A 26126-nucleotide genomic window follows, 5' to 3' on the forward strand; every position below is an offset into this window, starting at 1 on the left:
TTGCCAGTGGTGATTTAGATTTTATTGGTATTTGAAATTGGAAACTCTGAAGTTTTCTTTTTTCTTTTTGGCCATGCCCATGGCATATAGAAGTTCCTGGGCCAGGGATCGAACCCATGATTGACCTTAGACACCGCAGTGTCAACACTGGATCCTTAGCCTGCTGTGCCACAATGGAACTCCCTCAGGTTTTCTTTTAAGCAGGTGGCTGGAGTGGTAGTGAGAAGACCAGTTGGGAGGTTCCTTCAGAATCCAAGGAAGAGGTGTTGGTGGCTTGGCCAAGAGTGGTAGTAGCAAGGAAGGTGTAACATAGGGGATGCAGGGTGTATCTCAGAGGTAGAGTCCAGAGGACTTATAGATGGATTAAATGTGGAGAATTAAGGAAAGAGGGAACCCAAAGGGGGTTTGAGGTTTTGTCTTGCGTTGACTGAGTGAATAATGGTATCCTTTGTGGAGATGGAGAAGGCTGGGGTGAAGAGCTGGTTCTGTAGTCAGCGTTTTCAACTTAAGATGCCTGCTTCCTGCGCCCAAAGACAACGCTGACTCTTTTAATAGAGAACCCTTTGTCCCTTTGGACCTGGCCATTATTCAGCAGTCCTCCAGACCCCTTGATGACCCCTTGATTCTGGGCTCGACACTCTGCACCTCCCCTTGGTGCCACCCACCAACCTTATTTGTCGAGGACTTTGGGATTTGGCTTGTCTACGCCCCTTTCATGGGGCAGCTTCAGGGGCTGCGTGGGCAACGTGTCCAAGTTGCTGTCCTCAAGATGCCCGCAGTGACAGCATGATATGGTGGTTTTGAATCCCAGTTCCCCTACTTCTGAACTGCGTAACTTGGAAAGTATTGCTTAACCTTTTGTGTCTCATTTTCTTCAGTTGTAAATTGAGGCTAATAGTGTCTATACATGTGGGATTTTATGAAGATTAAAGAAGAAAATGTGAATTATTTTCTATTCCTAATGGCTGTCACATAGCAAGGATTCTATAAACGTTAGCTATTAAGCTTATTAGTATTTAATTTTAATGTCTATTTAATAATACATGCTACTGTTATTCTTTTAGTTAAGCAACGCTTCCAAAAGCTACACTTTGAGACTTGTCTCTCCAAGTTTAACCTCTTAAATTTTAAGTGCCAAAAAATGGACACTGTCCACAACGTCCTGGTGCGTTCAGTCTTCTTGTTTTAAGAAAATAAAACAAACTCATCAGCGCTTAAATTCCAGTGGTTCTTATGTACAGGTGCTTGTTAGATGCAGCCAGAGGCCTTTCTCAAAAGTCTGGGCCCTGTTTTGGGGGTTTGAATAGGGTGGGTAAAGGTGGAGAGGTGGGCTGGCAGTAGGTATTCCCATTATAATAGCCCCCCCTCGGTTTTCTTTCAGCCCCCTTGCTGGTTACTCCCCCTCCCCCCCCATTAATCAGAACCTTAAGCTACTTTCTCACAGGCACACCTTCAACGGCCTCACTCCCTTTTCACCTTGCTCTACCAACCCCTGACTTTGGATGCATCCAACCCAGTCTGCCCCCAGTGTGGACCACTGAAAGCCACAGTTCTGGAGCTACGCGAAATTCTTGAATGCGTTCTTTTTTTTTTTTTTTTTGCTCTCTAATCTTTACTCTTCACATTAGAATACCTGACCTTCCGTGACACTGTAGTTGTATGACTCTTTTTAGTTAATAATGATTTCAAAAGTAACTTCACCCAGGATGTCTGTGAGTCCAGCAATTGTATACCATTTATTTTCACCATGTGTTTGAGTAGCATAATGATATTGTTAATATTTCTTAAGTGATTATACTGAGGCATGGAATGGTGAAATAGTTTGTAACATCAGCTTGCAGGCATATATTTTCTTTTTTTGGAACTTTGAAAAATAGACTATTAGGTTTTCTTCTCCACATTGATTCTGTTTTGTGGGTCAGTATAATGGCTTTAGGATCGCTGTTTTTAAGGAATTTGTGATGGTTTATTGTTTTTATTTGCTTTTTGAGATATGAATTGTCTTATTCTAGTTTATAACTTTGGGAGAAGGTTTATTGATGTGTGTGTGCGCATATAGAGTAAGTGATAATCTTTGGGTTTGGTCTTTCACACAATTTTTTTAAAGTTAAATTACAGTTAGGGAACTTTTCTTCCCATTTTTACTTAGCTGTCTTTCATTCCCTTTGGAAGTAGTGGACCTGACCCAGTTCTTTTTTGAGAATTCATTTCACAGAACCATGTGTTAAAATATTTTTGTTCTTCTAATCAAGTACAATGTAAGAACTGGCAGGCATCCATAGCTTCTGTTCTTTAACGTGAGAATAAATATTCTATTCCTTGGTTAAGATATCAGTTCCATTATTATACTTACTGGTTTGGATAGCAGGGTATGATTTGAAAACATAGCTATTTCATACATAAAATAAATGCTTTTTCTCTATAAGCGTATTTTAATCTTGATTTTGTTAGTCACATAACTTTTTTCTAACAGTGATCTTTAAAGTATATAATGATATGGTAAAAGTATTGGTAAAAGAAGAATGCTATAGAACCGAAAACGAAATTTATTGTTGAATAAAATTTAGATTATTAGAAAATTCAACACCACCTCATTGCTACATCAGGATCATTTTTCAAAAAAGTTGATCCAGCCGCCTTCATTTGTTTGATTTGGTATGCCATCTGAGTCTCAGTAAATTGACATTTAGTTTGAAAATTAATTTTACTGGGTTATGGCCAAGAAATAAAATACATGTTGGGTTGACTCTTAACGATTATTCCCTGAAAGTATTCTAGAAATGAACATTGAGAATCATTTATAATACATGATATTAGATTTCTCTTATAATATTCTAGGTGTTTAAAGTACAGCGCTGTTGTTCTTTTTCTGCAGTTGTTTAGGAAAAACCGTCTAATTTGTGGGGAATAGAATGTGAAAGAGAAAGGGTGGGGCAAGTGGAGGGGTGGAGTCTGTTCATTTCAGCAGGCTGCCAGAACAGAGCTCCACAAACTGGGTGGCTTAAAACAACAGGAATTCATTCTCTCACTGTTCCAAAGGTTAGAAGTCTGAAATTGAGGTGTCGGCAGGGTGGTTTCCTGTCTGAAGGCTCTGGGGAATACGCATTGTTACATCTGTAAAGACCTTGTTTCCAGTAAGGTCACATTCACAGATTTTGGGTGGGTGTAAATTTGGGGGGACATTGTTTAACCCAGTTCAGAGAGTTCTAACTTCAATTAACAATTTCTACTTTGAGATTTAAACCAACACACTTACTAGATTTATCTGTTCTACATAAAGCAAACATGGAGGATGCATTTTATGTAGAAAACTTATTTTTATTTGCAGTTATATTCACAATATCCTTTTCTACTGCACTGGCCTGGGTAGCTAATATTTTCCATTTATGTAGCACAGATTGCATTAAAGGAATATTTGGTTATGAAACATCTATTTATATAGATGTGGAGCCAGAAGACTTTCCACATTACCTCTTCATAGCCCAATATTTATAGAACGAAGCTAGGCTTTCTTGAGTGTTTTAACTGCTATTAGAATAATACTTTTGTTCTTATTTGTATTATATCCACAGTGCCCGAAGCTGCTATAGTGAGTGAAGAAGTGATATATATATATATATTAATGACAGAATGATGTGTATGTGTCTTCATTGAAGGGTTGTCAACAGAGGCATGATATGGGGAGTTTTCATTTAGTAAACATATTCTCTGTCTTTTTTGAAAACCCACCGGCAGCATCCTTCATACTGCACTGTTCTGCACTTTGCTTTTATTACTTAGAGTATATCATTCCATAGCGGTGTATAAGCTGTCTTTTGCTTAAATGGGTTTTAATAGAAAAATTAGCAGAACTCTTTTCTCAAGTGAACTCTTACGAAGGGCTGTACCATGCTGGGGTGACATGGAGGGCGGGAGGCTGGCAGGGGTAAAGCCTGTGAGCTCCAGGTCGCCCATCCCTCTGCACCCTGAGCTGCTGCATACAAGGGCTCGGCTTCTTTCCTTGCAGCAGGGAGTGAGATGAGTGAACACTAGTACATATTCAGCCTCTGGTAATTCGTGTCAGACATTTGAGGACCCTGGAAGCTTCTTTGTAGACTCCTGATGTTAGAAGCTAATGATTAGTTTTATTTTTTCTGTGCAGTAAATTTGCTGTAAAATGAGGCATAACGACTCGAGATACCGCTGTTTTCCTTAGTGTACTTACAGGTTTTGGTGCAATAACTTTTCATGTGGAGATGTTTAATAGATGTAACGTCTCTAATTAGTTTTCTTATTTTATTTTTTTGTCTTTTTGCCATTTCTTGGGCCGCTCCCGCAGCACATGGAGGTTTCCAGGCTAGGGGTCAAATCGGAGCCGTAGCCGCCGGCCTACACCAGAGCCACAGCAACGCAGGATCTGAGCCACGTCTGCGACCTACAGCATAGCTCAGGGCAATGCCGGATCCTTAACCCACTGAACAAGGCCAGGGATCGAACCCGCAACCTCATGGTTCCTAGCCGGGTTCGCTAACCACTGAGCCACGACAGGAACTCCTAGTTTTCTTATTTTAAATTGAGAATGCTTTCATATTTGGTAATGTTTGCATATTTTATTATGAGGTAGAATTTAAAGGGCTTTGGGAACCACTTCCCAGGGATGGTCGGTATTAATAGTTTTGAATTCATTCCCCAAGACTTTTTTCAAGATTATTAAATTACCTGTAAATTTTATTCCTTGTTTAAAATGATGGGGTCATACTATATATATTGTTTTGTGATTTGCTTTGTTTACTTGATAAGAAGTCCTTTTGGGTTAGACATATCCTCCATTCTTTGAATGGATTTATATTCTTCCAATATATAAAAATGTTCTTATCCATTCCCCTGTTGTGAACATTTAAGTTGCAATAAATATCCTTTACATATACCTTTGCCTGTTTGGACAAAGTTTCTGTAGGATAAACTTCTAAGAAGTAGAATTTCTAATTCAAAGGTATGACTATTTTACATTTATTAAATGTATTTGTGTCTCTATCAAATGTTACATGGACACTCTGAATTTTATAGGAAATAAACTTAGTTCTGAACTTTCGTAAATTTTAGCTAGGTGATTTATCACCTCTCGTATGCACCGTTTTTCCTAATGTAAGATTTGTGGTAGTGTAGAACTCTTTCAAATCACAGTTTTGAAATTTTTTATGCTTACAGTGATGGAATGGGGGGAAGACGTTAAAGCCATTTCAGAGGATGAAGCGGTCATGCTGGTGAATCATCAGGCAACAGGAGATGTGTGTACACTGATGATGTGCCTCCAGGACAAAGGGCTGGTAAGCACCTTGAAGGCAGGGATCAACTGCAGACCGGGGAGCTTAACAAAGAACCAACTTAAGCATCTACTGTGGGCGGGAATGTAGACCTAGGCTTTAAAATGTCTACTTTTCCTGAAAATTTAGAAAAATTTTAAAGGAAAAATATGCTGCACATGTAACTCTAAGTCAACCCGAGTGGAATTTACAGACTTAAAGAAAAATAACTGAGATAATGTGACCTAAATCTCCACGAAGTTTATTTCATTTTTTAAATCACTGAAATGGAAGCGAAGGTAATAGGATTCAGCCTGGGGCTGAGGTGAGAGGAGTGGTGGGTTGCCGGTTTGGTGCTACAGACGCCGAAAGCAGTTTGCTTAAGATAGGAGTTGGAGAATTAGGTGATCTTGGTGATCTCAAGCCAGAAGAAAATAAGGTAAATATTATTTTGGATTTTACTTAGAAAGCAAATTGGAAGAAAAGGTTTTAGGCCCATTTTTTTCAGTGTTACTAAGGCTATGTTGCAATAACTTCATCTGGAGATGTTTAATAAGTGCAGCGTCTTTAGTTTTCTTATTTTAAATTGGAAATGCTTATACATTTGGTAATGTTTGCATATTTAATTATAAGATAGAATTTTATGTTGAGTCTATGTTGCTTATATTAATAACTAAAATATACCTATCTACTGGCAGGGTGTGAAATAAAATCAGTGCTTAACATGAAAAGAATTAATCACTTTTGGAGAAAGTAAAGAGGTTATATTCATAGAAAAGTAAATAAATTGAAAGTATATAAAATTAATGGACTTAATATTTGGCCTAATACTGAAGAAACAGATCAATAGATGTTGAGTGAGTGTTTCATATTCATGGCCACTGACTGTAAATACAGAATACCATTCTATAGGATAATATCCTCTTAAAGGAACTAATAATCTAGTGGTAGGAGGAGCAAGGGAATAGTAAACAGTACTTAATTGCAAAGTGAGAAGTATTCAGTATTCAGTGGAAGACGAGCTCACCATCTACTTGGTGGAAAAAGAAACCTTTGTGGAGGGGAGAGGACATAAACTTGACCCTGAAGGATGAGTAGAATTTAGCTCAGCAGAGTAGTGAAGCAAAGGCCTTCTTCCTTAGTGAAATAATTTGGCCAAAACACCAAGGCAAGGATAAGCCTGGTGTGTTTAGATCCTATAGAGTTTGATTTAGCAGGTCAGGGGTCAGAAAATGAAAAGAGCAAATGGAAAATAGATTTGCTAAATATGGAGTATGTTTTTGTTGTTTATCTGAAAAGCAGAGGCATAATTTTGCTAGAATGCAGAAAAATTCAATCCTTTCTTATATTCAGAGTTTTGAATTGTTACAAGAATACCACTGTGTATATGTATTTGCACTTACAATAATATTTATGGCCTATCCCCTAAATTCTTGGTGTTAAAATTTTGTAAGAACTGGTTTATTTGGCTGTATCAAGGAGAACATTTTTATTCTCACCAATAAGATAATTACATTTATAGTGATTCTTCCGAGGGCCTACACTGTCCTCTGTTGGCTTTTGAATCTCAAAGAATGATTACAGTAGTAAATATAATATAGGAGTTCCCTCGTGGCTCAGTGGGTTAAGGATCCAGCAATGTCACTGCTGTGGCTTGAGTTCGATCTCTGGCCTGAGAACTTGCTCATGCTGCAGGTGTGGGCCCCCACCCCCCAAAAATATAAATGTGCCTAACTTCATGACTCTAACTCTAGTTTGGCAAAGATGATAACTGTAGTAACAGAATATTGTCATCAGTCAGGTGGACAAAAGAAATTTTGGTTTATTGGTTTGCTTTTATAAAAAGATTTCAATTAGTTGGTCTTAGGTTAATTTTTCTGTCCAAAGTTGTTTGGTTTTTATTTTCAGATTAGTTATACTAAACTTTTTTTATCATGTGATATTACTAAATAATTTGGAATCTTAAAGAACTTTTTACACTGTTTCATAAAGGAGTAATTGAGAAATATAAAGATGGAAGGATTATAGTCTCTACCTCCTGCCTACTAAGTGTAAGGCAGTACTAATTTCTGTTCACATGTAGGAATGTTTACCTGATAAACTGCACACTCCGTAGGCACTTTTGAAGAAAGAAGGCTAATGCTAATTTGTGGCCCCTTTTAAAAAAAATTAGTTTAATGGTGATGTGAATATAACATCCTTTTTTGAAATCAGGAACTCCTGTCGCACCCGTCATCATCCCTCAGTGGGGGCACTTTCTGCGTTTTGGTGGGACAGCACTGTCGTTCTGAACTGTCCTATTGGCCATTGCTGGACAACCGTTTTCCTCACCTGGCTGCCCCCACGCTAGTAGAACTCCCTAGTCACCGAGACAGCCCAAACTGTCCTTACAGATGTCCAAACCGGAGAACATTGACTTCACCCAAATTTCAGAAGGGATATAGAGGATGGAGTTAGTCATGTAAGCCTCTCCCGATGTGGTGATAGGGAGAAAATCCATGCTTGCAGGTAAAGAATAATTGACGTAGACAGTACTGTCCCTTGGAAACACCTAACAGTGTTCTGACAGCCCGCGAAGCTTCAACAGAGTTGGTTCAGAGGTCTTATTTTACTGACCTCCTTTTCTCAGAAACATGAAATAAGGATGCATTGTACTTTCTAAATGTGCTGGTACCTTTTTAATGAGTACCTGTGAAGTGAGGAGTCTTGCGCTTTCATGACAATTGATGTTAAAACTAAGAATTTTTTCCTATGAAAAGAACTTCATTAGATATATAATAATATAAATATTTATTGACTTGTAACATTTCCCCTAAAATAAGTTGGGACAGAATTATCCATACAAATCTCAGAAGATAGTTGGCTGTCTTACTGAATTTGTTTTATTTATTTATTTTTTTAATTTTGTTTTTTTTTTGTCTTTTTGCCTTTTCTAGGGCTGCTCCCGCGGCATATGGAGGTTCCCAGGCTAGGGGTCGAATCGGAGCTGGAGCCACCGGCCTACGCCAGAGCCACAGCAACTTGGGATCCGAGCCATGTCTGAGACCTACACCTCAGCTCACGGCAACGCCGGATCCTTAACCCACTGAGCAAGGGCAGGGACCGAACCCGAAACCTCATGGTTCCTAGTCGGATTCGTCAACCACTGCGCCACCAGGGGAACTCCTTACTGAATTTGTTTTAGGTAACCCTTCTTCCTGTGGTAAATCTACTGTAAATGTAAGGTTAAACAGAAAAGCTAGTTACATTAGTGTTGTTGTTAAACCCAGAGACCAATAAAAAGTGCAGCTATACTTCATACTGTGTAAGTTCTTTTGTAAGTTCAGAAATTTTATAAGTTGAATCCATGTTGCTAGGGTACGTTTTAGCAAATTCCATTTAGTTCAGATCTCAATTTATTTAAACAAAGTGGCCATCATTACAAAGCAAAACAAGATTCAGAAATGACCTGTTGGTGATTATTTTATTCTGTATTAATTGACTTGGAGAATCAGTCCTTCACTGGATGTGTATCTTTATTTTTAAAAAGTTATTTAATATAATAAAGCTAATGGAATAGGGGTCATGCAACTGAACTCTTAAGTGATACTGAAAAATTAAGAAGCTTCAATATTGTATTATTTGTGAGCTTTTACAGTGTTTTTGTAAAAGCTGCACACGGGTGGCAATGCTTAGTTTTTTCCTCATATGTTACTTCGTATAATTTGGTGCTTAGAGGTGAAGTTTGCATTTGTTGTTCCTCTAGGAACCAAAGTAGGGCTCTGCTGCATTCTTGATTGAGGCTGTGGTTTTCAATTTATTTATTTAAGGCTTGTAACAAAGAATGCTATTTTCTCAGCAGGGAAGAACAATTAACCAATTCATTTCCTAGACTTTGCACTTGTTTTTAATTCTGAAATTTGCTTGAAATAAAGTCTCTTGCTTCTGATACAGGTATTGACCCCTATGAGCAATGGATAATATTTTTGTGTTTAAGAAACTGAGTATTTTTGTGCTGGCAAAGAATATGGCCTTTCATAAACCAACAAATACCCTTCATAACATAATAGAATGTGTAAATCATTCTACTAAATGAATTTTTAAAAAATTTATATTTATTGACTACATAAATTCTTTCATGTTCTTTTATTTTGAACATTTTTATAATTTTGTATATTTATATTTTTTGACTTTTAAAACTTTATCCATTAAGGTAAAGTCACATTTTATAAAGCTGTAGTGCTTATTAATTAAACTTATAGCCCTGATTTGATAAAGTTAGGCACATTGTATTGTTTCAATATAACTTTACAAGTTATATGAGAGTTACTAGAGATTTTGTTTAGGTAGAACAAATTGGAAATCATTAAGTTCAAATTGAAGAAGTTAATTCAGCTTTATTTGTTACCCGGTGATATGTATGTACCTGCACCTTAGGATTCTAAGACTTGGAATCAAGACCTGTAATTTTCCATGTAGGGCTTTATTCATAGAAATAACATTAGATTTAAGATATTTAGGTTAATTAAAAGTATGCTTGGATGATTATATTGAAAATTGAGAGACTGGCTAGTCAGATTTTTTTCCATCCAACATTTAATTATTTCTTGCTTTTAAATATTTTAGGTTGTTGCGCAAATGATGTGGTTGATGGATCATATTTTTAAGTACACCAACTTTGGAATTGTTTCTCTAATTCACGGAGACTTCTTTATAAGACAGGTAAGTAATGAGCATTATTTTTCACAGTGATAGCCTGATCAGTCTGATTCTTTATTGTAAAAAGAGGAATAACAAAACCAGTTATAATAGAGCCAGTTCTAATATCTCAGGAGCTGGGAATCTCTGTTCCCCAAAACATTCATTTCCATCTGAATTTGAGTACGAATAGGCATTAAAATGCTGATAATGCAAATACTTTAACCTCCATCCTCCTCCTCCTTTCTAAACAGTGCCATGTTTAGTGAATATTTATCAGGCACCTGCCACAGTCTCAGCTCTTCTGCTTTTTAACTGTGTGAACTGGGCAAGTTAGTTAACCTCTCCAAGTTTCCTCGTTTTTCTAATGAGAATAATGGGGATTAAATTAAGTAGTCATTTAATTTTGAGTCTGTGTTACAGACTCAGAACAGTCCCTTCTACTTTGCTCATAATTCTGTCATGACTACGATTGTTATCATTTGTATTGTCACTGTTATTTTTATTCACAGGTCACTTATATGGTTCAGAAGGTATCTAATTAGCATTAGGAAGATTATTAAATAAATAAGATTACCATCAGGGAGCTTATTAAATAAATAAAAAATAAATAAATAAGAGGAAATGTTTTTGTGAATTCATAGTATGAAAAGTGAGTATGTCAAGTTTCTATAAATCCAGAAAAACCTTAGAAGAGAAGATGATATTTGGTATAAATTTAAGGAACGAGTCTGGGTTTGATGGAAGAAAGTGGATTGGGAATGGGTCCCAAGCATTAGGAATAGTTTGGTGAAGGAAAAAGGATAATACCTTCTTTTGGAGAAAAGGGAACCCTCCTATACTGTTGGTGGGAATGTAGGTTAGTGCAGCCACTATGGGAAACAGTGTGGAGGTTCTTCAGAAAACTGAAAATAGAATTACCATATGATCCAGCAATCCTACTGCAGGGCACATATCCTGACAAAACTGTAATTCAAAAGGAAACATGCACCCTTATGTTCATAGCAGCACTGTTCACAATAGCCAAGACATGGGAACAACCTAAATCTCCATCAAAAGAGACATGAATAAAGATGTGCTACACTATGTATAATGGAATACTACTCAGCCATCAAAAGTATCAAATAATGCCATCTGTAGCAACATGGATGCAGCTAGAGATTATCATACCGAGTAAAATAAGTCAGAGAAAGCCAAATACCATATGATATCACTTATATGTGGAATCTAAAATATGACAGAAACGAACCTATCTATGAAACAGAAACAGACTCACAGACCAGGAGAACAGACCTGTGGTTGCCAAGGGGTAGGCGTTTGGGGAAGGGATGGAGGGGGAGGTGGGAGTTAGCGATGTAAGCTATTGTGTATATATATGTGTGTGTGTATGTGTGTGTGTGTGTGTATATATATATATATATATATATATATATATATATATATATAGAATGGGTAAACAGAGTCCTACTGTATAACACAGAGAACTGTATTTAACATTCTGTGATAAACCATAATGGAAAAGAATATTTTAAAAAGAATGTATAGGTAGGTATAACTGAATCACTTTGCCGTATGGCAGAAATTAACACACCATTGTAAATCAACTATATTTCACTAAAAAAAAATACATTCTTAGCAAGTCATCACTACATTTTAGTGTTTCCCCGGTAACGCTGCTAGTATCACATGCTTCATTTTCTCAGAAAAGGATAACTAAAATATGATATCAAAGGAGTCTTCATGCATGGTAATGCCACACTTACCTGGTGTTTATGTATTTAGCCACTACACCCTGGATTGTGCAGTATTTTGCACATAGTAAGTACTTAGTGAATAACTAGTGAATCTAATTAAGCCTCTTCTGAGAACCACAAGTTTAGAAATAAGCTGAAAGTTTGTAGAAATAACTTTTCTGGCCACTGTGGTCCAAAGGGAAGTAAGTGAGAGGACAGCACTATTGTAGCCTGTGATTGGGATTTACTCCAGAAGCAGCTATCTCTAATTTTATGACATTTAAAAGTGAGATGTGCTTATACTTATTATATGTATATCTACCTTCTAGGGAAAATCTCATCGTGACCAACAGCTTCTTCTTCTCAAGAAACACCTAGAAAATAATTACAGAAGCAGAGGTCGAAAGTGGGTTGTTCTTTTTCCAGAAGGGGGCTTCCTCAGAAAGAGGCGAGAAACCAGTCAGGCATTTGCCAAGAAAAATAACTTGCCGTTTCTTACACATGTCACTCTGCCAAGGATTGGGGCAACAAAAATTATTTTGAGTGCACTTGTAGCACGACAGGAAAATGGAAGTCCTGCAGGAGGAGATGCTAAAGAATTAGGTATGATGGTTTTTAGTATATTTTCTTTTCTTGGAATTGAAGGATTTTCTGGAGTTCCAGGAGATAGCATTCTTCTTTTTCATATTTGTAATTTTTGTCCAATAGAAATAATACTGAGGGATAAGATAGAAATATAATTTTTAACGGTTCTGTGTACGAACGTGGTCCATGCTTACAATAATTTCTCCAAATAATGTAAGAAGGTAGAGTCAAAGGTGTCTTTCTCTTAACTGTGTACTTTACTCCTTGCCCTTCCCACTCCTACAGTCCGCATTACTGCAAACAGCTTTAAATATTTCTGGAGGAATGTCTGTAGTATAAATTCTTAGAGGTGGGATCGGTAGCTTAAAAGGGCAGAGAATGGAAACGACTCCTTTGAGAAACTGATAGTAACTATGCAAATGGGATCATAATGATATATATTTTTTCATTTATCAAATTTAGAAAGCTGTTTTTTTAATATGGAGAATGAATTTAATACAGTTTGGTGGTATTTATTAAGGATCTTAAAATGTGGATAAATGACTCAGTTATTCCCCTGCAGATGATCTGAAATACCGGCAGAGTGGTTTATCACAGCATTATTTCTAGTGGCAAGAAATTGGGAACAGCCAGAGGGGGATGGATAAGTAATGATCAAATATCCAGCAAACAGAATACAACACAGCCATTGCACATGATGCTTATGGAGAGTTGGTACTGGCTTGGAAAATGCTTATGCTTTCTAGTGTTAATGGGAGGAACATGCAACTCCTGTGTAAACAATATGAGCTCCAATAAGTAAATAATAAGGAAATCAGTGAAAGGAAAAGATTCCAGAATATCAGCAGTGATTGCTTTCCTGAGTTATAATGTTAGGGATAGTTTTTCCCCATTTCTTAACACTTTTCTGATAACCTAGTGAATTGTGGAGACTTGCGAAAGACACTTGTGCCAACAGCCTGAAAGACTGAACAAGTTTATTAAGACACTATGAAAGTTTGGTGGTAAATTAGAAATTAAAAAGCTGAAAGAAACTCACTGGGCCTGTTTCCTTAGTAGCATTTTGCTATTTCTTTAAATGTTCTTTAGGTAAAATAAAAATGGAAATGATTGGCCCTCAGAAATAAGTGTTTTTAGAGGGAAATAGGTGTTTTTATTTTTATTTATTTATTTATTTTTGTTGTTGTTGTTGCTATTTCTTGGGCCACTTCCGCGGCATATGGAGGTTCCCAGGCCAGGGGTTGAATCGGAGCTGTAGCCACCGGCCTACGCCAGAGCCACAGCAACGAGGGATCTGAGCCATGTCTGCAACCTACACCACAGCTCATGGCAACGCCGGATCATTAACCCACTGAGCAAGGGCAGGGACGGAACCCGCAACCCCATGGTTCCTAGTCGGATTCGTTAACCACTGCGCCACGACGGGAACTCCGGAAATAGGTGTTTTTAGATGACAGTAAGGACCAGACATAGAACTAAGGTCTTTGAGACGGCGCTGAGTTTTCCTTTCATTTGTTTTTTTCTAAACAGCTCCTTGGCAGTCACCTCTCTTAATCTTTTTTTTTTTTTTTTGTCTTTTGTCTTCTTTGTTGTTGTTGTTGTTGTTGTTGCTGCTGCTATTTCTTGTGCCTCTTCCGCGGCATATGGGGGTTCCCAGGCTAGGGGTTGAATCGGAGCTGTAGCCACCGGCCTACGCCAGAGCCACAGCCAGAGCCACAGCAACGCAGGATCCGAGCCGCGTCTGCAACCTACACCACAGCTCACGGCAACGCCGGATCCTTAACCCACTGAGCAAGGGCAGGGACCGAACCCGCAACCTCATGGTTCCTAGTCGGATTCGTTAACCACTGCGCCACGACGGGAACTCCATCCTCTCTTAATCTTTAAGCATCTAGTCAAAAGACACATTGAGGGAGTCTTTTAACAGAGAAGGAATGTTCAGAATAGCTTCACTGCTGGAGAGACACTGTGGCAATGTCAGCCCAGCCGAAGCCTGAAGGCAGAGGTCTTCCAACTAGGATTAATTGCACTGTTGAAGACTGCTGTTCTTCAGTAGTTTTACCCAGTCCGTCCTCTCAAAGGTGTGGGCAGTTGTCATACCGATTACACACGATGGCAGAAAAATGCTTTTCTCTTTCGGAGAGAAGCGATTTCTGTTTATAACCAGAGCAAAGTAGTTTATTACTTATCTTACCTTAGTTAAATTTTTTATTCTAGCAGTTTAGGAAAAATCATAAGAAATTCTAGAAAACTGCATACCCCAACACTAGCTTTACCATTTTCTTCTTTACGTTTTGGTATTTTATTTTCTTCAGCGTTCATATTCACTCTTTAATAATTTCATTCCACATACACGCAGACCGTGCCTTCCTTCGTGTCTGTTTTTAGTATGTGATCCATACACATCAGAATTAATTTGTGTCTAATTAACTTTAAAAGGATTAGTATTTTCTGTCTATTGTATGATTTAATAGATATTAAACTGAACTCTTGGATTTTTCCCAACTATTTTATCATCAAAATTTTCAAACACACATAAAGCATGAAAGAACTTTGCGGTTAATGTCCATGAGCTGACCGACTAGGTTTATAATTAACACTTGACTGTATTTACTCTGTCACCATCCTTCTTCCGACTACTAGTCCATCTTGGTTGTCCTTTTTTTTTAATGCATCTCACAGTAAGTTGCAGACATCAGTGTACTTTATCCCTGCAATTTCAGCATGTACATCATTGGTTAGCTTGTTAAAATGTGTCTCTCAACAAACTGTGTTCCTTTAGCAATATACTATTTAAAACATAATTTTTTAAACGTTTTATTATATGGGTATTTTTTTCCCTTCAGAATGTTGTCTAAATTTTTGAAAGAATTTAAGGCCAGTTTTGAGTTATTTAACATTTTAAGTAGAATATTATTGATTCCTACCGTACACTGGGACTTAGGTTTAAAAATAAGGTTTTTTTTTTTTTTTAAGGGTCCTTTTATACTTCTAACAAAGGATAGAACATTACACGTTAAAATCTAACTATCAGCATTCTCTGTAAGGGTTCCCCTTTCAATTCTTGCTCAACTTTGTGCTTCACACTGGGAATAAAAGCAGTGTGCAGAGGACCCAAGAACTTCCCCAGCCCCTCTCAAAACAGTAGTTACCTGTGGTACCTGCCAAAGGGTGGACAGGTTTATTGCTTTATTTGTATATAACTCTTGCTAAAACGAGAGGAGTTTTGTGTTTGTTTTAAACAAGGACAGCAATGGATTTTTTTTTTTTCTTTTGGTCTTTTTGGGACTGCACCCTCAGCGTATAGAAGTTTCTGGGCTGAGCCAAACGGGAATTCCAAAAACAGCAACTGATGATCATAACATGCTTAATTTTATTGCTTTATTCCAGTATTTATTACTGCCTCCCAAGTATCACAAGTCTTGGTATTTGTATTACATAGCGTTATATTTAGTGAGTGGATTTTTTTGTTTTATTTCGAAGTCTGCTTTTTGCTTTTGTGATGTGATACTTTAGCTTCTGACTTTTCAGTAGACCAGCTTTTATGAGTGATAAAATGCAAATTAGACCTCCTTAGTACACGCTTGTATTGAATCCTTAACTGACTGCATGTCCAATAATAATAGTGCTTTGTGGTTTGTCAGTTTGTTTGAGATTCCACCATTTTATAATGTAACAGGAAATGCTTAGTTTCATCCAAAGCGCATCATATAGAGCAGAAGCACCAGAGTTCACAGTCTTACAGCAAAGGATAACTTCTGTACTATGTTATTTGCTGCAAATAATATAAAAATTGATTCAATTTTGTGTTGTTCTCAGACAGCAAATCAGAGGGCCTCCAGTGGATAATAGATACAACCATAGCTTATCCCAAAGCTGAACCCATAGATATTCAAACCTGGATCCTTGGATACAGGAAACCAGCAGTCACACATGTACATTACAGGTAAGAATTCCACATTCGTTCTCAACACAAATCCAACCTAAAGTACTATCTCAGGATGTTGTGGATATTTTAATATCAAAGTTTTAATCAGTAGTGAAAATTGTTGGTTCAAAGTCACTCTTATACTGAATTTTTAATATGAACATATTTGAAGTAGCTATTTTCACTGACTGATGAAAGTCTCTAAAAATGGACTTTTAGCCGCGCTATGATTACTGATTGCCTGACACTCTTGAGTGAGAGCAATTAACTTCAAGGGCAAATATCAAGGGTAAATATATACTCATTTGGGTTAAGTAGACTTGTATTAATAGAAATGGAGTTTGGCTTTAAATCATTAAGTCAATGTAAGATTTACTAAATGATTAAATTGATAATTTAGCTGTGACTTACACTTTCAAATTTTTAATACACCTGCTTTTGCAGGAACATTGAATATTCTCTACTAGCTCCTTGAGATTTTTTAATGTAGGTTTCTTTTTTCAAAAGAATTTCAGGTAAATGTGTGCAGGTATTCATATCAAACATAATCCCGATAAGCCCTGGATAGACTTGATCGCTTTATAAGCCGCTTATCTTAGCTCTATTTCCTGGTCAAAGATCTCAATACATGGCAGCTAAGTTGCTAAGGGAGAAGTTGTTCCCAAGGAAGACCACAGTTGCTACAAAAACCCTCCGTTTTGGGGCCACATGTAGGTTGTATCTGCATTGGATACGTGCAGATCTTCCTAGCGCATTATACCCAAAAAGAACTGAGACGAGAGAAAACATTTAGGTAGGCATTCCTCATTGTTGACCTTGTTTTGCTTTTTAACCAATAAATGGAAGAAATGTAGCTTCTAGATACTGACAAAGAAAATGAATGGAATGAAATGAAGAAATGTCCATTTTTCACAAAATTATTTTAATAAAAGCAAATATGAGGCTCTTAATAAAAGCAAGTATGAGGCTCTTAAATTCACTGGAAGCAGGCCTGTCCTGGGTCTCATGGATGAACCTCCCAGAATTTAACTGAATCTCTATGCAAAATTCTGTATATGTTCGTGATCTTCTGCAGAGACGTTTAATAGCTTTCACTCTAGTCTCAAAATAGATTAAGGATTAAAAAAATATTAAGGACCCTGATTTAGAGATAAAAACCAAATATTGTAGTAGATGGGAGATGAGGAATGGTTAGTTTGATACAGAAAAATACTTCTATTAATAAAATAGAAGTGTCTCAGAAATGAGGGTTGTTTTTTTTTTTTGCCTTTTTAGGGCCACACCTGTGGCGGGCATATGGCGGTTCCCAGTCTAGGGGTCTGATCGGAGCTGTAGCCACCAGCCTACGCCAGAGCCACAGCAACGCAGGATCCGAGCCTCGTCTGCAGCCTATACCACAGCTCACGGCAATGCCGGATAGCGTTAACCCACTGAGCAAGGGCAGGGATCGAACCCGTAACCTCATGGTTCCTAGTCTGATTCATTTCGGCTGCACCACGACGGGAACTCCAGAAATAAATTTTTATAGGCACTTTATCAGCAGATGTAGCAATAGTAGAGAACATTCTAAATGTTAAATTAGCTGAGATTAAATTATGACATAGAATCATACTCCAAAAATATTAAAGCACAAATTATGCACAGTTATTTATACATACACACCACACACACACAGAGACAATCCTACAAGTCTTGGGACAGGTAAGATACACTTTTCTTTCCAGAAATTTAATAGAGACCATTATCTAACCAATGTTAGGAAAAGAGAAGGACCTGGGTTCAGGTGGGAAAGGGAGGGCAGGTGAAGAGATGCAGGAGAAAAACAGGTGTCTGGTGTCAGGATAATTTTGAGGATTTGCAAGGAGCTTGAGAAAAGAAATGTGGCCCACGTTCTTAGTAGCTCCCAGGAATACATCTCCATCGGCCATGAGATCTCCTCATGTATTATTCTAGGCCCCCAGGACACCCTGGGGGATAGGGAAAAAAAGATTGGTTTTTTTGTTTTGGATTCTTCAGCTGTTTTTTTTTAAACCCCTGGATTTCTCAATTCCAAAATAATGTTTATTGTGTATCCTGGATTTGTCCTGTCAAGAAAAACACCATTGAAATTAGAATAATTTTAAATAGACATGATGCTCCATGTCTGTTTTTGTTTTGTTTACTCTTCTCAGAAAAATTGGTTTCTGTTCAGAGCCTCCAGTTGTTTGGTTATCTTTAAAAAAATTTTTTTTTTTCTTTTTCAGGCACACCTTTGGCGTATGGAAGTTCCCAGGCTAGGGGTCAGATCGGAGCTACAGCTGCCGGCCACAGCCACAGCCACGGCCACAGCCACTCCTGATCCAAGCCGCATCTATGACCTCCACTGCAGCTTAACACCTTAACCCACTGAGTGAGGCCGGGGATCGAACCCACTTCCTCATGGATACTAGTTGAATTCATTTCCACTGCACCACAGCGGGCACTCCTAATCATTTATTTAATGTTAATCAGTGGTTGGGCCATTTTTAATTTCTTTAATACAGTTATTTTTCCTTCTTGGAAATTATTGTCAAGGCTACCAAGTGAATTCCACTACCTGTTCAGAACCTACTGTAATGGGTATATGGAGACGTCTGAGCTAGAAGGGTATTTTCCCTATAGAGTGACTTCAGTTATAACGTGTTAGTAAAATTAAGTGCTTAGAAAACATTTGGTCTTTATTTAAATATGAAAATAATATCTAGTTACCAGAATGTACAGCAGGGGTTTTTCTAGATTTTAAGTTTCTCTACTGATGCTTAGGGGAAAAAAGTGTAAGAGTGCAATAGCTAATTTTAAATGTTCTGAAATAAACAATTTTTTTTTCAATAGCAGTTTTCTACACTGTCAATTCACTTCTTACTTCTTAGGCATAAGGATTTCTGGAAGAGATGAACTCTAAATATACATGTTATATGCTGTGAAATACTTTCCTAAAATACCACGTAAATAAGAAAGTAAAAATTTGTGACATGGTTTGTTAGATCATATCTTACAAGCAGGTAGTAACTAACAATGCAGCACCTTCATTGTTTGAGCCCCACATGACACATTGATTATTAAAAAGTGTCTTCAAAACTACAGAGCACCGGGAGTTCCCGTCGTGGCGCAGTGGTTAACGAATCCAACTAGGAACCATGAGGTTGCGGGTTTGGTCCCTGCCCTTGCTCAGTGGGTTAACGATCCAGCGTTGCCATGAGCTGTGGTATAGGTTGCAGACGCGGCTCAGATCCCTCGTTGCTGTGGCTCTGGCGTAGGCCGGTGGCTACAGCTCCGATTCAACCCCTAGCCTGGGAACCTCCATATGCCGCGGGAGCGGCCCAAGAAATAGCAGAAAGACAAAAAAAAAAAAACCAAACCTACAGAGCACCTTACAAAATATTGTTATTAAGATATATAACGTGTGTATGAATTATTGATACATCGGTACTAGTAAATGAGCATTCTCATAGATTGGATTTAAGCTACTTATTACTTTAAGAGAAAAGATGTCTTATTGTTTGCTTCCCAATATTATGTATTATTTAACCAGGGAAATATTTTTATTAGTAAGGGTACAATTACATTATTGGTCTTTTTCAAAAGCGAAGCTTGTTGAAAGAAAGGAACTAAGGCTTAACTGTGAGAACCATTTTTCCCTCCCCCTCATATTAATGGTACATTGAAAGACAGCTTATTGGTATTAAAGTAGCAATGGGCACAGTGTGCTGCTGTTGGGAGTTAACAGCAAAATTAAACATGAATTAGCTTTTAATTACAGGGGTAGCATGTTTATAGGAATAAATGCAAGAGTAACCCCTGTCCTTGATGCAAATGTCTGCTTCACTTCAGATTAGGAAAGTGAGTTAGAGAAGATGAGTCTCTTGTGCAGAAATAGTTTGTATTTTTATTTTAAAGAATCTTAAAACAAGTTGTAACCGTGAATGTAGTGGCATAGATATTTTACTAAAAGCAGAGGTGTTACTTTCCTGTCTATAACATGATTGGAAAGTTGTAACGTTGGAGAAGGTGTTCAGGGCAAGAAATTATTTTCATTTTAGAGAAGGGACTTAATTCAGAGAAGGACCACTTAAGGAATATTTTTAAAGAAAACACGCTCACTAGCAAGAATGGAAAAAATGTTAACATTCTGCATATTTGCCTCAGGATATTTTTATCAGTAAAGGAAATAAAACATTTCTAGGCTACAGTGCTTCTTGAATATATGACTGCCAAGGTGCCTGCTGTGTAGATGTGCACTGCCCGGTTATCACAGCCACTAGCCACCTGGGGCTATGAGGGCTTCAAGTGTGGCTGGTCCGATTTGAGATGTTCTCCAAGTATAAAATACACAGTAAATTTTAAAGACTAGTGGAAAAAGGGAATGTAAAATATCTCAACTTTTGTTGTGATACCCTGAAATGATAATATATTTAGATTTGGGGATTAAAGGATTAGAGTTCTTTAATGTTATTAGATGTCCTCTCTTGTGTACTTTGTAAGCTACTAAATTTATTTTTAAAAATAAGAGCATGTAACTATGAAAAATATTTCACAGAGGGGAAAAAATCTTTCCTAGCATGTTCAGATAAAATTCCTTTTAATATTTGTTTTTAAAGTATAGCTTTAATGTAGCTATAGTTGTAACATGCATACAAGTTACTTGTATTCTACTTTAACCCACATAGCATTTTAATGAACATTAAACCGGTACTGCACACATACTAGGTGTTAAGATTACAACTTTTATAAGTATTTTTAAGTACCGGTTATAAAGTCTTTACATTTTTAGTGGCTTTCCAAAATCCTGGCTTAGTAGATACACTTAATTACCTGTTTCCCTATTGATCATAGGCTTTGCAGGTTTTATTATCAATTTTAACAACACTATGCTAGATGTCTTAGTACATATATATAGCTCTCTCATCCCATGTTTTAGACTTTCTTATAATAAATATATTTAATGTTAGTTTTACTGTTAGATTGGACAGTATTATTAAAATTACTTCCGGGAGTTCCCATCATGGCTCAGTGGTTAATGAATCCAACTAGGAACCATGAGGTTGTGGGTTCCATCCCTGGCCTTGCTCAATGGGTTAAGGATCCGGCGTTGCCGTGAACTGTGGTGTAGGTTGCAGATGTGGCTTGGATCCCAAGTTGCTGTGGCTGTGGTGTAGGCCAGTGGCTACAACTCCGATTGGACCCCTAGCCTGGGAACCTCCATATGCCGTGAGAGCAGCCCTAGAAAAGGCAAAAAGACAAAAAAAAAAAATTACATCCGAATTGGAGTTCCCATTGTGGCCCAGCGGGTTAGGAATCCAGCCAGTATCCATGAGGATGCAGGTTCGATCCCTGGCCTTGCTCAGTGGGCTGAGGATCTGGCATTGCTGTGGCTGTGGTGTAGGCCAGCAGCTGCAGCTCCAATTCAGCCCCTAGCTTGAGAACTTCCACATGCCACAGGTGTGGCCCTAAAAAGAAAAAAAAAAATTATATCCAAATTGCAAGAGTGAAGGAATTCCAAATTTCGATGAGGGAAAAACTTATTTATAAGAAAAAATACCAGCATTTTAAAACAGTATAATATTTTGATAATTTTATGCATAAACCTATATATATTTGTGATTAATGTATCACTTTGGTTTTCCTTTCTGTTTTTCCCCTCCTGTTAAAAACAGAAAAATAGAAGGTCACAAGTTTTTATAAGTTTTAAGGGCTCTAATTTTGGAAATAGTTTTTCCCTCCAAAGCCTTTTATTATAGAAAATTTCAAACCTATAAATTATGGTTTGAGTAATGTACCTGCTGCTGCATGTCGTACAGTTCTGGCGAATGTTGTTTTTTCCGTGTTACTTCTCAGATCCTGCTGGATTATTTCAAAGGAAGGCTCAGACGTTATATATCATTTCATTTGTAAATATTTTGTTATGGATTCTCTAAAATGTAATATTTCTTTTTGTAAAAAAATTATGTATTATCATACCTAAAATATTAATGACAGTTCATTGATATCATTACACATCTAGTCAGTTATCAAATTTTCTGGATTGTTTCATAAATTTTTTTTTGAAGCAGTTTGGATTCAGTTAGATTGCAATTGGTTGGTATAGCTCTTAAGTTTCTTTTTTTTTTTTCTTTTTTATTATTTATTTATTTTATTTTATTTTCCCACTGTACAGCAAGGGGATCAAGTTATCTTTACATGTATACATTACAATTACATTTTTTTTCCCCACCCTTTGTTCTGTTGCAACATGAGTATCTAGACAAAGTTCTCAATGCTACTCAGCAGGATCTCCTTGTAAATCTATTCTAAGTTGTGTCTGATAAGCCCAAGCTCCCGATCCCTCCCACTCCCTCCCCCTACCACCAGGCAGCCACAAGTCTTTTCTCTTTTCTGAAATGTTCATTTGTGCTGGATATTAGATTCCAGTTATAAGTGATATCATATGGTATTTGTCTTTGTCTTTCTGGCTCATTTCACTCAGGATGAGATTCTCTAGTTCCATCCATGTTGCTGCAAATGGCATTATGTCATTTTTTTATGGCTGAGTAGTATTCCATTGTGTAAATATACCACATCTTCTGAATCCAATTATCTGTGGATGGATATTTGGGTTGTTTCCATGTCCTGGCCATTGTGAATAGTGCTGCAGTGAACATGCGGGTGCATGTGTCTCTTTTAAGTAGAGTTTTGTCCGGATACATGCCCAAGAGTGGGATTGCGGGGTCATATGGAAGTTCTATGTATAGATTTCTAAGGTATCTCCAAACTGTTCTCCATAGTGGCTGTACCAGTTTACATTCCCACCAACAGTGCAGGAGGGTTCCCTTTTCTCCACAGCCCCTCCAGCACTTGCTATTTGTGGACTTATTAATGATGGCCATTCTGACTGGTGTGAGGTGGTATCTCATGGTAGTTTTGATTTGCATTTCTCTTATAATTAGCGATGTTGAGCATTTTTTCATGTGTTTGCTGGCCATCTGTATCTCTTCCTTGGAGAAATGTCTATTCAGGTCTTTTGCGCATTTTTCCATTGATTGATTGGCGTTTTTGCTGTTGGGTTGTATAAGTTGTTTATATATTCTAGAGATTAAGCCCTTGTCGGTTGCATCATTTGAAACTGTTTTCTCCCATTCTGAAAGTTGTCTTTTTGTTTTCTTTTGGGTTTCCTTTGCTGTGCAAAAACTTTTCAGTTTGATGAGGTCCCATGGGTTTATTTGTGCTCTAATTTCTGTTGCTTTGGGAGACTGACCTGAGAAAATATTCATGATGTTGATGTCAGAGAGTGTTTTGCCTATGTTTTCTTCTAGGAGTTTGATGGTGTCCTGTCGTATATTTAAGTCTTTCAGCCATTTTGAGTTTATTTTTGTGCATGGTGTGAGGGTGTGTTCTAGTTTCATTGCTTTGCATGCAGCTGTCCAGGTTTCCCAGCAATGCTTGCTGAATAGACTTTCTTTTTCCCATTTTATGTTCTTGCCTCCCTTGTCAAAGATTAATTGACCATAGGTGTCCGGGTTTATTTCCGGATTCTCTATTCTGTTCCATTGGTCTGTCTGTCTGTTTTGATACCAGTACCACACTGTTTTGATGACTGTGGCTTTGTAGTATTTTTTGAAGTCTGGGAGAGTTATGCCTCCTGCTTGGTTTTTGTTTCTCAGGATTGCTTTGGCGATTCTGGGTCTTTTGTGGTTCCATATAAATGTTTGGATTGTTTGTTCTACTTCTGTGAAAAATGTCATGGGTAATTTGATAGGGATTGCATTGACTCTGTAGATTGCTTTGGGTAGTATGGCCATTTTTACAATATTGATTTTCCCAATCCAGGAACATGGAATATCTTTCCATTTCTTTACATTTTCTTTGATTTCTTTGATTAAAGTTTTATAGTTCTTGGCATATAGGTCCTTTACCTCCTTGGTCAGGTGTATTCCGAGGTATTTGATTTTGTGAGGTGCAATTTTAAAAGGTATTATATTTTTGTATTCCTTTTCTAATATTTCATTGCTGGTATACAGAAATGCAACTGACTTCTGAATGTTAATCTTATATCCTGCTACTTTGCTGAATTTATTAATCAGTTTAAGGAGTTTTTGGGTTGAGTCCTTAGGGTTTTCTATGTATAGTGTCATGTCATCTGCATACAGTGACAGTTTTATCTCTTCTCTTCCTATATGGATGCCTTTTATTTCTTTGGTTTGTCTAATTGCTGTGGCTAGGACTTCCAAAACTATGTTGAAGAGCAGTGGTGAGAGTGGGCATCCCTGTCTTGTTCCAGATTGGAGTGAGAAGGCTTTCAGTTTTTCCCCATTGAGTATTATATTTGCTGTGGGTTTGTCATAAATGGCTTTGATTATATTCAGGAATGTTCCCTCTATACCCACTTTGGCTAGGGTCTTGATCATGAATGGATGTTGGACTTTGTCAAATGCTTTTTCTGCATCTATTGAGATGATCATATGATTTTTGACTTTTCTTTTGTTAATGTGGTGTATGATGCTGATTGATTTGCATATGTTGAACCATCCTTGTGAACCTGGGATGAAGCCTACCTGGTCATGGTGTATAATTTTTTTGGTATGTTGTTGGATTCGATTGGCTAAGATTTTGTTGAGAATTTCTGCATCTATATTCATCAATGATATTGGGCGATAGTTTTCTTTTTTGGTGGTATCTGTCTGGTTTTGGAATGAGGATGATGGTGGCATCATAGAATGTCTTTGGGAGTATTCCTTCTTCTTCAACCTTTTGAAAGAGTTTAAGGAGGATGGGCATCAATTCCTCTTTATATGTTTGATAGAATTCGCCTGTGAAGCTATCTGGTCCTGGACTTTTATTTGTAGGGAGTGTTTTTATGACCTCTTCAATTTCATTTCTAGTGATGGGTCTGTTCAGTTGGTCTGTTTCTTCTTGATTCAGTTTTGGCAGGCTGTAAGATTCTAGAAAATTGTCCATTTCTTCCAGATTGTCAAACTTGTTGCCATATAGTTGTTCATAGTATTCTCTTATGGTTTTTTGTATTTCTTTTTGTCTTTTTTTTTGTCTTTTTGCTATTTCTTTGGGCTGCTCCCACGGCATATGGAGGTTCCCAGGCTAGGGGTCGAATCGGAGCTGTAGCCACTGGCCGATGCCAGAGCCACAGCAACGCAGGATCCGAGCTGCGTCTGCAACCTATACCACAGCTCACGGCAACGCCGGATTGTTAACCCACTGAGCAAGGGCAGGGACCGAACCCGCAACCTCATGGTTCCTAGTTGGATTCGTTAACCACTGCGCCACGACGGGAACTCCGGTTTTTTCTATTTCTGCTGTATCCGTTGTGATTTCTCCTTTTTCATTTATAACTTTGTTTATTTGGGTTCTTTCTCTCCTCTTTTTAGTGAGTCTGGCCAGGGGTTTGTCAATTTTGTTCACCTTTTCAAAGAACCAGCTCTTGGTTTTATTAATTTTCTCTATTGTTTTTTGAATCTCTATTTTATTGATTTCTTCTTTGATCTTTATAATTTCCTTCCTTCTGCTGACTTTAGGGCTTTTTTGTTCTTCTTTTTCTAGTTCGTTTAGGTGGAGGGTTAAGTTGTCAATTTGGGATCTTTCTTTTTTGAGAAAGGCCTGTATTGCTATAAATTTTCCTCTGAGCACTGCTTTCGCAGCATCCCATAGATGTTGAGAGATTGTGTCTTCATTATCATTTGTTTCAAGGTAGTTTTTAATTTCCTTCTTGATTTCCTCATTGACCCATTGGTTTTTTAGTAGCATGTTGTTTAGTCTCCATGTAGTAGGTTTTTTCTCTTTCCTTTTCCCATGGTTGATTTCTAATTTCATGGCATTGTGGTCAGAGAAGATACTTGAGATAATTTCTATGCTCCTAAATTTATTGAGGTTAGCTTTGTGTCCCAATATGTGGTCGATTCTTGAGAATGTTCCATG

At 37.5% G+C, this 26126-nt stretch overlaps 1 protein-coding gene across 3 annotated transcripts in view; it reads left to right on the forward strand.

Moving 5' to 3' along the window:
• Nucleotides 1-26126, forward strand: part of LPGAT1 (lysophosphatidylglycerol acyltransferase 1) — an 84504-nt gene that overhangs the window by 33982 nt on the left and 24396 nt on the right. For all 3 annotated transcript variants that reach the window (XM_047752068.1, XM_047752066.1, XM_047752067.1), the window contains 4 exons: nucleotides 5188-5306; nucleotides 9888-9983; nucleotides 12022-12295; nucleotides 16097-16223. In XM_047752068.1, the coding sequence (XP_047608024.1) occupies nucleotides 5188-5306; nucleotides 9888-9983; nucleotides 12022-12295; nucleotides 16097-16223 (616 nt within the window). The remainder of the gene's footprint in view (nucleotides 1-5187; nucleotides 5307-9887; nucleotides 9984-12021; nucleotides 12296-16096; nucleotides 16224-26126) is intronic.

This window comes from Phacochoerus africanus, chromosome 11 (genome assembly GCF_016906955.1).
Source record: "Phacochoerus africanus isolate WHEZ1 chromosome 11, ROS_Pafr_v1, whole genome shotgun sequence".
NCBI lineage: Eukaryota > Metazoa > Chordata > Mammalia > Artiodactyla > Suidae > Phacochoerus > Phacochoerus africanus.